We start from the raw sequence: 14,138 nt of genomic DNA on the forward strand, positions 1-14,138 counted from the left end.
ATAAATACAGCAGCTGTAAAAATAGTTGCAGTACAAAGAACTAGTTTCTCTAGACATGGTTTCCTACAAATAGTAGTATATATTTGCATTTGAAGCATCCTAACCAAAGTTACTTGATTACAACCTTTCCGTCATCCAAGCAGAGCCCGCGAGACATCATGCAGGTCCTAGAATAATTGTTTATATTCCTCTCAACCACAATGTTACCATCAAGCAATGGCATAAAAAAGGATGATGGACCATTAAGTATGGTTACAGCCAACGAAAGGCAAGAAAAGGGCCTGAACACAATAGGCCCAATATAGAGGCAGCAACCAGCACTAACAACACTAACAACATGGAGAAAGAGAGAAATCTGTTAGGCAGAAAGAGGGGAAGTTGGTTAGAGAGGATTAACGTGGCAAGCTATGAATGGAGAGGTATTTGGGAGGGGTGGAAGGGGAAGGAGGAGGTTATGATATAAGAGGGGGTGAGACATGAGGAGGAAGGCATGAACTGGTGTATGTTGATGATATTATCATCACCAGGAATAGTGCACAGTTGATACAGAAACTCACTGTCCAATTAGACTCAACCTTTGTTCTGAATCAGGGATTGAAGTTAAACAGTTTCCAAAGGGGTCAATCTTACTGTCCCACTCCAAATATATCAGGGATTTACTGGCAAGACCAGGCATGACAGATGCTAAAGGCACTTCCACCCTGATGCCAGGATGGTGCAAGGTAAGCAAGCATGGAGCTGACTATGTCACTGATCCCTATCTCTATCAGTCTCTTGTTGGATCTTTATAGTATGTGACACTTACCAGACCATAAATTGCTTATGGTGTCAACGAGGTCAGCCAATTCTTATCACAGTCCCTGGAAGAACACTGGAAAGTGGTCAAACGCATACTTAGAGATACCTAAAAGAATCAATTTCCTTCTTTTCCATTTGAAGACAAGGTGAAACTTAAGGAGGGCAGTATTGCTGGACCACTTAAGTATGTTTATAGCCGAAGGAAGGCAAGAAAAGGGCCTGAGCATAATAGGACCAATATAAAGGCATCAGCCAGCACTAACAATATGGGGAAAAGAAAAAAATTGTTAGCAAGAAAGAGGGGAAGTTGGTTAGAGAGGATTACACATAGCAAGCTATGAATGGAGGGGTTTGGGAGAGGCTGAAGGGGAAGGAGGAGGTTATGGGAACGTAAGGAGGTAGCCATGAATTGAGTAGAAAAGGGAATGGGATTGAGCTGGAAGTTCTGGATACCTACAGAGCTCTAGATTTATCTTTTAATTTCTGCATTTTTTTCTGTTCTTGTAAGGAGCTGGTCTCCATTATTATGATCAGTAAAAACAAGTCTGCATCAAAAGCTAATCCTATTTGATTCATCTTTCTCCCTCCCCCTTTTTCTTTTAATTTAATAACTGATGTTACTTAAAGTTCATATGTTTAACAACTCTGTGCTATTCATTTCCAGATACAATGTACAACATAATACGTATATCAACCACTTTGAACTAACACTATAAATATCATTATAAAATGTGCATATATAAGAGGACAAGCTTGGAGTAGTGGTAAAGCTACTTCTTTATAACCAAAGGTCACGGGTCCAAATCCAGAAAACAACTTCTTTCCAAAGATACAAGGGTCAGGCTACATACAAGGATTTCCTCACCTCTACCCTCGCAAGTCAGGGTTTCATGTATATATATATATATATATATATATATATATATATATATATATATATGTACTATACACTATGTCTAGAAAATAAAATGTCTTTCTAGAGCATATAACTGTTTTTGAAATGTACCATAAGAGAAACTCTCATCGCTGTTTCTGACAGAGGAGGAGGAATATACAGACAATAGAACAGATTTGTTAAGACCAGCTTTCAAGATGCCAAATCCAATAGGAGGGCTAGGAGCATGCTGTATGATTGCTGAAAATGAAAATAACATATCAAAACCATGGTTATGTATTGCACAGAAGCAAGCAAGCAAAGCTACTTCCAAGAAATCCCAGGCACTGTCTTCTTCAAGGAGACCTGCAACAATTCACAAAACATATGGTGAATCTTCCATTTCCTTATTACTTAATCTGTGGGAAGGCATATAGATATGGCATTCCTATAATTTAAGTATAAACCAACTAAACCCATTCCATACCTAATTGCATTAAAACTTCCATGCTTACAGAGCCTTTTTTCTCCAATGCGGTAGAGATCAAATTAATTTGAAGAACATACAGCAGTGCAAAATGAATCTCACATAGAAGAATCAAAGCTTGTCTTATCTTTCTGCTGACATTGTGGCTCAAAAGATACATCAAGAAGAATATCACTGATGAAAAGACAGAATAGAAGTTGATCAACAAACTAGCATAAGATATTGTCACATGATAAACCACAATTCAATTGATGTCTCACAAGGACCAAGGTAAATGATTTTATTCCATGAATCATCAAAATGAATTAAATGCAAAATGAACATTTAAGGGTTTGATAAAACATACTATATACCGCATGGATGAAACCAGGTTTTATGGCAATGAGAAAGATCAATGCCAGCATGATAGCTCGAGAGCATTTGCGCAGTCCCCATGCTATTGTTGCCACAATCAATACCTTAGTCTCTCCCTCCACTGTTGATAAGAAAGATTAGAATTGAAAGAAAGATTTGTATATAATTGAATTGTATCAATAACTGTAAAAGAATTCTCTATTTAAAGAGACTAAAAGGACCTAATGGGCCAAGCTCAAATAAGCTTCTAGAGTATTCTAACTATTACAAAATAGTGGTACAAAATAATGATCAGATAAATAATTCTAATATTTAATTATTTACAATACTCCCTCTTAAGTTGAGGAATAGATATTTATCATTCCCAACTTGTTAGTAAGTTCTTGAAATCTATAATTAGGAAGACATCAGTCAATTGACGACCAGAAGGAATATATAGAGACGTATACTCCATATATTTATCATTCTCAGCTTATTAGTAAGTTTTTGAAATCTATCATTAAGAAGACCTTTAGTTAAGACATCAGCCATTTGTAGAGTTAAATCCTGGTGGAATCTCCATGTAAACCTCCTTTTCTAATTCGCCATTGAAGAAGGCATTTTTCTCATCAAATTATTTCAAATCCAAATTAAAATGAGCAGCGAGGGACAATAGAACTCTTACAGTGTTCATTTTAGCCATTGGAGCAAATGTTTCTTTGTAATCAATGCCATAGGTATGTGTGTACCCACTTGGCTACCAGTTGAGCTTTATACCTCTTAAGAGTCTCATCAGAATTATACTTCGGAGTATACACCCATCTGCACCCTACTGCTCTCTTTCCATTTGGCCTGTCAACAACTTCCCATGTATTATTCTTCTCCAACGCATTCATCTCATCATGCATGGCTTGAACCCAATTATCATCCTTTAATGTTTCATGTACTGATTTTGGGATTGAAATGGAGTCAAGTGTTGTAATAAAACTTCTATGATGCATAGAGAGATGCTTAGAGGAAACAAAAATGAGAAATAGGGTGTTGGGTACAAGACATTTTCCCTTTCCTTACAATAAATCATCAGAATTAATATCAGGCTCAGAAATAAAAGTAGTAGTATATTCAGTACTTACTAGCGGTTCAGGCGATTGCAGTTGCTAGTGGAGCAGTGTGGGTTGTTTCCTCCTTTGGTACAATAGTTCGGGTGTCTCAACTTTGCGTACTTTTTGTCGATCGATAGGAGGCAGGTCACATGAGGAATCAAATGAATTTTCAACTTAAGTAACTAAGTCTTCTCATTGTCATCTAGCGTAACTACTAGGGTAGGAGATAAAGGTAACGGAAAGGGAGACTCAGACTCAAAGAAAATTGATGAAGCTTTTATATTGTTCTCCCCCTGAAGCTGAGGGTGTAGAAAGTAGGACTTAGATTCATGGAAGCTAACATCCATAGAGACAGAGAATTTAAGACTTGAGGGTGGTAACATTTGTACCTTTTCTTGTTGGGAGCATAACCAAGGAAGACACACTTAAGGGCCTAGGATCTAATTTACTCCATGTTGTTTATGGATATAGACGAAGACAACACATCCAAAGACTCGAGATTGGAGACTCTGCATAATTGGAATAGAAAGAAAAAAATAGGTCATGAGATCAACAGGACTTACATGGCCAAAAACTCTAGAAGGTAAGCAGTTGATCAAATAAGCTATAGTTAATACAGCTTCTCCCTAGTAAGAGTTGGGTACAGATGTTTGAAAAATAATGCTCTGGTGACTTCAAGCAAATGTCAATTTTTTCTTTCAGCAACCCCATTATGTTGAGGAATATCCACACATGTAAGTTCATGAACCATTCCTTTGTCTTTAAGAAACTGGGAAAGACGTTGATTAACATATTATGTACCATTATCTGATCTCAAACGTTTGATACTTTTACCAAACTGGGTCTCAATAATATAATAAAATTGGATAAACAACTGTGTTACTTCCGCCTTATCTTTCATAAAAAATATCCATGTTATCCGAGTATAATCATCAATAAAGGAGACAAACCACTTACCACCAAAAACATTAGGGACCTTGGAAGGCCCCCCAAACATCAGAATGAATAATAGTAAAAGGTTCAACACTTTTTATTTCACTAGAAGAAAAGGACACACGATGATATTTTGCAAACTGACAGACATCACAATTAAAAGACTCAACAGACTGTGACACAAACAAAGACGGAAACATAGACTTAAATAAACTACAAATGATGAAGCCAAATAAGAGAATATAAAGTAGACTGACTAGTCATCAAAATCTTATTCCTGATACCTTCTGCAGCAAATTCTGGAACCAGATAATACAACCCACCCTGCTCCTTAACAACTCCAATCGTCTTCCCCGTGGTGAGATCCTAAAAAACACAATGAGTAGGGAAAAAGGTTATAGTGGAATTCAAATCTGTAATAAGCTTATGAGTATAAAGGAGATTGGTGGAAAGTTGGGGAACATGAAGAGCATTCTTGAGACACATGGAGGGTTGAATTTTAATGTTACCAGAACCTACAACTGATGTGTGTGATCCATCAGCTACGGCTATGGTACAGATACCAACAGTAGGATTATAAGAAAGAAAGGGGTCAGTGCAGTAAATCATATGATCAGTAGCACCAGAATCTACAATCCACGAAGTTTTAAAATCAGTGCAAGAAACAATAAAAGAATGAGTGCATGAATTCTTACCAGTCATAGTCAAACCAAAAGGCTTATTAAGAGATTCAAATATGGACCTAAGCCATTCCAATTCATCACGACGAATAGTAGTAAACTCACCAGGCATCTGTGATGTCTCATTTACAGGAGGAATGTCTGAGGGGCTAAAAAGGATTGACCATGTGAGGTTGTCTTACCAAGCTTCTCCAAAACCTGTTGCTTTCCATGAAGACGATAGCAAACCTCTTTTGTATAACCTGGTCTTTTACAATAGTTGCACCAATGCCCCCCTTTGCTGGGCTTAGAAGAAGAGGACCCCTGAGGTGGCTTAGCCGAGATCATAGCAAACCTGTCAGTGGGCTTAGAATCAGAAGGAGCTGGAGTAGTGGCTTTAGATGAGAGCATGACAGATTCTTTGGACAACTTAGCATCCATCATGTCAGCCTTGCGACTTTCTTCACCCTTGACAGTGTGAAAAACTTCAGAAAGAGAACGTAATTTTTCCTTACCAAGAATTTGAACCTGAAAAGGGTCATATTCTGAGTTGAGGTCACAAAGAAAGTCAAAGATCCAACTTCTTTCAACGGAGGTGTCCAGAGTGGTTGCATCCATACTACATTCCATCTTCAAACTCTGGTACTGATCAAGCTCAGTCCACAATCCATTCAGAATGCCATAATACTCTATTATGGAAAAAGAGCATTGCTTGGTAGAAAAATCATATTCCTCATATCATAGCATGTGGTGACATCTTTCTTCATGAATAAGTCTGCCTAAGAACATCCCAGATCTCAAGAGCAGTAGGTAAGAACATGCAATGTTGACTAACCTCAGGAGTCATAGAGTTCCATAGCCACGTCATAATAAGGGAGTCTTCATCATCCCAATCATCAAATTTTGGATCTATTTTGGTAGGAACAGGTCCTTCAAGATGAGCAATCTTACGACGCCCTTTGAGGATGGTACAAACAAGCTGGGACCAATATAAATAATTTTTTCCAGTAAGACGGTAATTTTGATGGAGAGAGGAAGATCATTTGGAGAAAGAATAGTCATCGGGTGTGTAACAGATGGTTGACCGGTTGGAGTGTCTTCAACGCCTGACATAACACTTGCTAAAATCAAGATGATCAAAACCGTGAAATGCCTTCTTTTTTAAAACGAACAAGCAAATGATGTCGGATCGAACAAGCAAATGATGTCGGATCAAACAAGCAAGAAGAGGCGAGCAGAGCCGAAGTGGTTCGAGTCAAAACGCCACCGTCACGCGCCGGTGAAGCTGTCGGCGCGTGGGCATCACGCGCAAAGGGAATGGTGGCACGTGGGAGCGCATGCAAGGTCCATCAGAGCTGGGCTTTTCATGACGAGGTCGTCCGGCGAGCGCGAACCTGTCTGTGGAGTGAAACAGTGTTGTCTAGTCGTTTTGGAGCTGTTTTGGTCGTCATGAAAAGGAAACTTCCATAGAATGATAGATCTAAGAAAATGGAGCGAAACAGAAGTGTTCACGGATTCAAAGGTCCCCGAAATTATTTTTTTCCGGTGGCAGCGAGAGGCAAATAGCGTTCCACTTTTTAAAAGTAGCGGTTTGCAGAAGCAGAGCCCTCAGAATCGAGAGCTCTGATACCAAATTAAAAGAAATATTTGTATATAATTGAATTGTATCAATAACTGTACAAGAATTCTCTATTTAAAGAGACTAAAAAAGACCTAATGGGCTAAGCCCAAATAAGCTTCTAGATTATTCTAACTATTACAGAATAATGATAAGATAAATAATTCTAATATTTACAATAATTAGGATGACATTATAAAGAATAAAAATACATCCAATTTAGTCAGTCAATTTTTTTTTACCAAAGTCAAACAAAGCGGAAAATGAATAAAGAGCAAGAAGTAACAGAACTAGTAAGATATTCTAGAGTGTTCACAAAATAATATCTAAAAATTTCAAGAAAATAAAGAAAGCTCTGATCATAGATTAATAAACCAAGTACAAGTCCATAATAAGTAAGCACCAGATAGGAAAATTCACAATTTTCTAAGGAGCTGCATAAGAGCTCTGCAAAGGTTAATTGAAAAATGAAGCAGCAGAACATAAAACTTCTTCGAATTTTGGTAGGTGGAAGCAAATCATAAGTCATAAAGGGTTTCACGAACCATAACAATTTGAAGTCAGGTTATTCTATGTACCCCTCCTCCCCGATATCATACCCAGAAGTAAGGGGTGAAAAAGAAGAAAATATGGTATTCCAAAAGAGAGATAGGACGGTAGAATAAAATCTAGACAGGTAAATTGGAAGATAATAATGATTCAAATAAGAATTTTAAAATTAATAATTAGACAACAAATGATACAAAGGATGAGTTGTTTTCCCTGCACTTGCATTTGGTAGGGTTGTTTACTTGGGTCCTATTTGGTGCTCAGCTGACAATTTTCAGGGTTTACAACTTTATGCATGTGTGTGCATGTCTATGTGTACCACGAGACTGCAACAGTCGGGTTTGCACCCAGGAGTGGCTGATGCACAGCCACATCTTGGTACCCACGCCTTAGTTGAGGGGTTTTGTAGCACAAACAACATATGAAGTGATTGGGAGCTTTATTATATCTTGAATGTTTTCAGTGATATTTCTTATTCTCTTTAGTTTTTTTTTAGGATTGTTTTTTTTCTGCCAATAAAATATTTCCTTCTCTTTCTTCAACAATTTTTTTTTTTTTTTGTCTCTAAGAGAATAAACGCAGAACCACAAAGCAATTAAGAGATGCAAAGAAAACATAACCAAGCCAAAATTGAGTGAGGATAAGGCACAGAAGCCAAAATGTCTGCTACACCAGGTGATAGACGCAGAAGCTGCATAATATCTCAATGACAAGCCTACTTCAAAGATACATGTAGCCACCCTTAGGCTAAGGCGCAAAGCATAGCTAAAAATGGTATGAAATCATAAAAAACAAAAATGAAAGGGAACAACCATGTAATAGGAGGCATAATAATGTCAAATGGAAAAGCAAAAGCTCGAAAAAGAAAATAATGAAGCATCAATGGAACAGCTGGGAGCAAACATATTCATTTGCTACCATAGAAAATAGATAAATCATTTTTTAAATATTATAAAACAAAATTTGACCATTCAAAATGATTCTCAGAGTCAAATATTGCAACAACAAAAAATATAATGAACATACCGGCATGTATACACACATGCTCAGTAGTATACCATATACAGTCACAAATAAAAAAGGGTAAGTGGCTGTACAAAACTAAATTAAAGAGTGTTGTGAAGTTTTCTAGATGACAGGATTATAACTTATTACCTTTTACTGAGGAGTGGTCATTCGAAGATTGCCCAACCTCGTCAGACAAGCAGAGGAAAACAGAATTGTTCACAAGATTACCCAATGCAACCAAAATTCCAAGACAAAATTGTGCAAGCAAAAAAAACCCAGGTATTGGATAGTGCCAAAGACCCACCATCTCCCAGATTTTCATGTCCTGTAAACGAGTATAAAATATTTACAATTATTCAAAGTACACTAATCTCCAATAAAAATTGTCATTCTGAAAGATATAATTACCCGTCCAAGTTTCCAATTCAGAAATGTAAATGCCACATTAAATATATAGGTGCTAACAGCCCACAAGAGAATGAAGACAAGAAGCAGTCCATTCAATCGGTGCAGACGAAATAAGGAAGGAAAGGCATAGGCAATGTAGCCAACGTAAGCAAGTAACCCAAATGCACATAAGCTTGCAAAATGGAAGCTCCAAAAGGAAAGCGCAACCAAGGAGACCTGAAAAAGAAAAAAAAAAATGGGAAATCTATAAACAAAATCATTTGGTATTAAGTGAATTAAATGTATATGACACTTGAAATGAGTAGCTGCAAATGCATCAAAGAGACATCTCAAACAAGATTACGTAACTAACATAAAGCACATTCAAGAAAGATGGGGGAAGAGAGATGCTTCCATTTAACACTAGATCTGGTAACAGGTTGGTTACTGTATCAACCCAAACATTCCTACAACTCCTAATGAGATTAAAAGCAACTAAAAATTATTATAAACAACAAAATCCTCAATATGCAAAAATATGGATTTTTTAGCTTTAACCAGGTGCTCATTACAGCATTAGTCCTGAAACACTTTGCATAAGCTTACATTGGATAAGATGAACTTTTTCTTATGAAATTGACTATTTTAATGTCAATTGGTAAACATATCTAATTTTGACATTCACATCTTTTACATAAATGAAGCTCTATTAGATTTAAGTAAATGAAGTCATTCCATATACATAACTCTGATTTTCACAAAAATTACAATAACAACGTTATACTTAATTCTGAATGTAACCAAAAAAGTGTAATGAAGGGCTTCTTGCCTTCCCTTTCGATTGAATAAACAAATTGTCCACATTAAAGCTTATCAATTTCCACATGCCTAAAGGGCTTTAGAACTATAGAAACCATTCTTAGTTTGTGCATAAGATTGCTGTGAGATTTTTTTATCTGAGTTGAATTACAGAATTGATTTTGGAAGAAACCATTTTGCAAAATTTAGTTTCATGCTCGAGGTTTGAATAATGTGATATATTAGAATTAAAAAAATTAAAGGCAAATTATTCAAATTATGCACAATAAATGGCCTGCTAAAGCGGGATATTGAAAGTTGAATAAGGGGGGAATCTAGCCAGGTTGGCTCGAAAACTCAGCTGGAGTTCTTCAAGCTCTAGACATGCATCATGCATCTCATCGCTTACTTCCAAGTTAGTTAGCAGCACGATGGAGACTTTCTTCTTCCCTCTATTATCTCAAGGTGGGATGTCAGTTTCCTTTTCATAAGGGATTATGGCCTTAGAGATCATACTCTTGTGGCCTATGTTGCACCAACACCGACACGGGATACGACACGACACGACACTCCGATACGTTAATTCTAAAAAATATTAAATTTCGACACGTTAGGACACGTTTTGATATTATATAATATTTTTAATTTATGTAGTGTATATTGTATTTAATATTCAATAATTTAACAAAAAAATAAAGTTAAACTTATAATACCCATCAATTTTGCAAAGAAACATAAGATATCTCAAATGTTTATATTAAACTCAATAAAATAGTAATCGTAATCCAACGAATCTAATAGTTGGAACTCAAAATGCAACGCAACGTATCCTTTGAACATTTTGAGTTTTTGCAATGAGTTTTGGAGTGTCAGGAAGTGTCGGAGTGTCGGTGAGTGTCGAGAAGTGTCGGACACGACACGTCAGAGATTTTGAAGTGTCGGTACTTCATAGCTTGTGGCAATCTTGGGCAATTTGTTGGTTCTCCTTAATAATTACTACATTGTTATCATTTTGACGAACTTCATGGTTAAATGGTTAGTAGACAACATGTCTCCAAAAGCCTTAATAGTGGGGTGTCCAAGGATAACATTGTATGCTAAAGGGCAATCAACAACCATGAATTTGGCCTTTTGGTTAGTAGACAACATGTCTCCAAAAGCCTTAATAGTGGGGTGTCCAAGGATAATATCGTGAGTCAATATACTCTTGATTGGTCTTTTGGATTTTAATGTGCATGCATTTCTGATAAATACCAAAAGCAGGAGTCATAACAGTTTCACTCTATCCTATTCCACAAAAGTCAGTTCTGATAAAAACCATACCGAGTTTGTATCTGACATAATAGAGGAAACAAAAAAAATAGCAGAAACTCACATGCTTTCTTCTAATAACCAATTGGAGACACCGGATCAAAAGTTAGATGCCTGAACTAGATTATATAACCAAGAAGAATTATATTATGCGAGTCAGAGTCAAAGATGGGAGCTATGGGAAAGATTGATTACCCTGGGTTATATAATCTAACGTTAAGTGGAAAAAAATGCTTCTTGTTTGTGAAGGTGTTGTATTGTGAAAACAACTTGTGTACAAAATTTAATGTCAACAAGATAAAATAAAAAAAGTAACATTATTGCAAAATGAAGCAGCCAATAGCATCAGATAATAGAAAACATTGCTCCTTTACGGTCTCCAACAACCTGGAACAAAATAGCTAACATTGAGAACCAATACTTGATTTAAGAGTGTAGAAATTAGCCTTGCTGATTAAACTAAGTCATGCTACTACTAATTGCAATTTCTATCAAAGAAGTATATGATATTCAAACTAGTGCACACTACATCGTATTTGATATATAAACTACACTATGACCTTCAAAGAAACATGATTATTAGAACAGTTGGGATTAAAGATTAACTCAGCCATTCATCCATACAAAGTCACCAATGTCACAAATATGAACGGGAAAAAAGGTTATAAATCACCATAAACCAACACAATCTATTATTAATAGTAAGTGACCATTGAAACATCTTCGACATAAGGATAATCTAAGTGGAACTTTTTCGTTTTTTATAGCTCAAATCTAAATGCAACATAATTTTATTTAGGGTGTGCAAGACAACAACATTCCTAAAAATAGTTTTTTTTTTTTTTTCAATTTAAGTCTGGGGAATAGAAATGGTTAGAAATTATGTTTGATAAAAACTACTTATTTTTTTGTTAAAAAGAATTTTTTTTTGCTTCTCTGTTCTCGGGAACACAATTCATTAAATGCACACATCGTAGAATGTGTTATTAGGATTCGTAAATTGGAACAAAGGAAAATCTCTCTCTCTTTCTCTGTATTTATTAAATACACACATCGTAAAATGTGTTTTCAAACACATTTTTTTGTCCAGAAACTCTTCCTAAGAACAGAAATAATAAATAATATATATAAGGAAGGTTATACTCACAACCACTTTTATGGTTGTTGGATCAAAACAAATCAATGGCTCTTATTTAATATCAACATTGATTTGATTTTAATCCAACAATCATAAAAGTGTTTCTATGTACTCTCTCTCTCTCTCCATATATATATATATATATATATATATATATATGGGTTGTCAGTAACGACACGTAGCGCCGCTAAACCGCTACCGTAGTGGGTAGCGGCAGTCGGCCGTTATAAACCGCGACGCTACGTGACGTTGACCATAGCGGAAGGTAGCGGCGTAGCGTAGTGGCAATACTGCTACCCGCTAATTTGATGGAGAATCCGGAGATGATGATGATGATTTTCTTCATTAGTTCACTTATTGTACTTGACTATTTGACAATTTTATTGTTCATTTGTGTTTAGTTTTGGATCCTTCCTTTATGTTCCTTGTATTTGACATTGATTGTGGAATTATGTGTTTGATTTTGTGTGACTTCTTATGTTTAAGCATTAATACTAAAAGCGGTATTGCCTCATTTCTTGACTGTTAGTATAATATATTGTTGCAATCCCTAGTTTTCAGCATCTAGAATGTTTTATTTTTCCTCCTTAATCTTAGGAGTTTGTTTCGTTATTTGTTATTTAAATTCCTAGGATTAGTTTGTTTCTGATATTTTTCCTGTTTAGTTAAAATAGGATTCAGTTTTCTAGTTTTATCTCTTTCCCTGATTATAGGGATTTGTTGCACTGGAATATTTCTGGTGTCTATTTATTGTACGTTTTTTTCTTTTAGTTTTAATGGAAAAACTGGTTCCATCATTCAAACTTTCTATATGGTATCAGAGCTTGATTCTTAAGGGACTGATCCACCCATGGCTACCAATGTGCCACTCTTTGGCACCATGAGAGCCTACCAAACTACTTCTTCCAATACCACCGGTACAAATACCACTCCAACAACAACCCCACTCAATGTTTCAGCATCAAACCAAACCAACAACAACTCAGCAGCTGTCATTACCAACGATAGTCCAGCATTAGTCATCACTGGTCATCGATTCAATGGAGACAATTATTTGTTGTGGTCACGCAGCGTTCGTATGTTCATTGGAGGCCGTGGCAAGGGAGATCATCTCACCGGTACGGGTGATGCTGCTCCTCTGGAAACCAGTCATCCACAATACAAGAAGTGGTCCATTGAAAATAACCTTGTGATGTCTTGGTTGCTGAATTCCATGGTGCCTGAAATAGCTGAAACATACATGTTGTGCTCCACAGCCAAGGAAATTTGGGATGGCGTGAAGGAAGCCTTCTCTAAGGAAGATAACACAGCTGCCTTGTTTCACATCAAGGGGATTCTTCGTGATCTCAAACAGGAGGACAAGGATGTCACCAGCTATTATAATTCACTCCTAAAATTCTGGCAACAATTGGATCTTTATGATCAACATGAATGGACTACTCCAGCCGATACTCTTCAGTATAAGAAAATTGTTGAACAAGACCGCACCTACAACCTTCTTTTGGGACTCAATCCAATCTATGATGGAGCTCGCAGCCGCATCATGGCCACTCGCCCTCTGCCATCCTTGCGAGAAGTTTTTTCTGAATTAAAGTGGGAAGAAAGCCGCAAAGTTTTGACCAATAGCATCCCAAAAGTTAATGCACCTTTGGAAGCAGCAGCCTTTGTCTCTAGACCCAACAATGCAGACTCCAGACCTAGACGAAATGGTAAGCTCTGGTGTGACCATTGCAACAGAACTGGGCATATTCGGGATACATGCTGGAAAATCCATGGCAAGCCAGCTGATTGGAAGCCAAGACAAAACAGAGACTTTAATCATGTTGCTGCAGTTGTAGAAGATGTTCCGCAAGCAAAATCCGAAGGCCATACATTTACAAGGGAACAAGTGATAGCCATACAACGCATGCTGCAAGATTGCAATAAGGACAAATCTAATCCCTCATCTGATAGTCATCAATCAGGTACATTCCATACAGCTCTCCCATCCGATCTTGATAAATGTGATTCCTGGATGGTAGATTCTGGGGCTACAGATCATATGACTGGTAATTCCTCTCTTCTTTCTGAATACTTTCCCATTTTCGAGGCAAAATCAGTAAAAACAGCAAATGGAGGCTTAGCCAAGGTTCACGGAATTGG

At 36.8% G+C, this 14,138-nt stretch overlaps 1 protein-coding gene across 4 annotated transcripts in view; it reads right to left on the reverse strand.

Annotated features, from left to right (window-relative positions):
* The window catches only part of LOC133300687 (piezo-type mechanosensitive ion channel homolog), a 71,399-nt gene that overhangs the window by 20,594 nt on the left and 36,667 nt on the right, over positions 1-14,138 (reverse strand). For 2 of the 4 annotated variants that reach the window (XM_061500257.1, XM_061500259.1), the window contains 5 exons: positions 8,771-8,986; positions 8,510-8,687; positions 2,506-2,634; positions 2,160-2,333; positions 1,805-2,038 (listed from right to left, as the gene is read on the reverse strand). In XM_061500257.1, the coding sequence (XP_061356241.1) occupies positions 1,805-2,038; positions 2,160-2,333; positions 2,506-2,634; positions 8,510-8,687; positions 8,771-8,986 (931 nt within the window). Of the gene's footprint in view, positions 1-1,804; positions 2,039-2,159; positions 2,334-2,505; positions 2,635-4,812; positions 4,895-8,509; positions 8,688-8,770; positions 8,987-14,138 lie in introns of those variants that run through there. The other 2 variants (XM_061500258.1, XM_061500260.1) reach the window with 2 other exon arrangements.

Source organism: Gastrolobium bilobum, unplaced genomic scaffold (genome assembly GCF_033153095.1).
Source record: "Gastrolobium bilobum isolate Gb01-03AN ecotype WA unplaced genomic scaffold, APGP_CSIRO_Gbil_v1 utg5539, whole genome shotgun sequence".
Lineage (NCBI taxonomy): Eukaryota > Viridiplantae > Streptophyta > Magnoliopsida > Fabales > Fabaceae > Gastrolobium > Gastrolobium bilobum.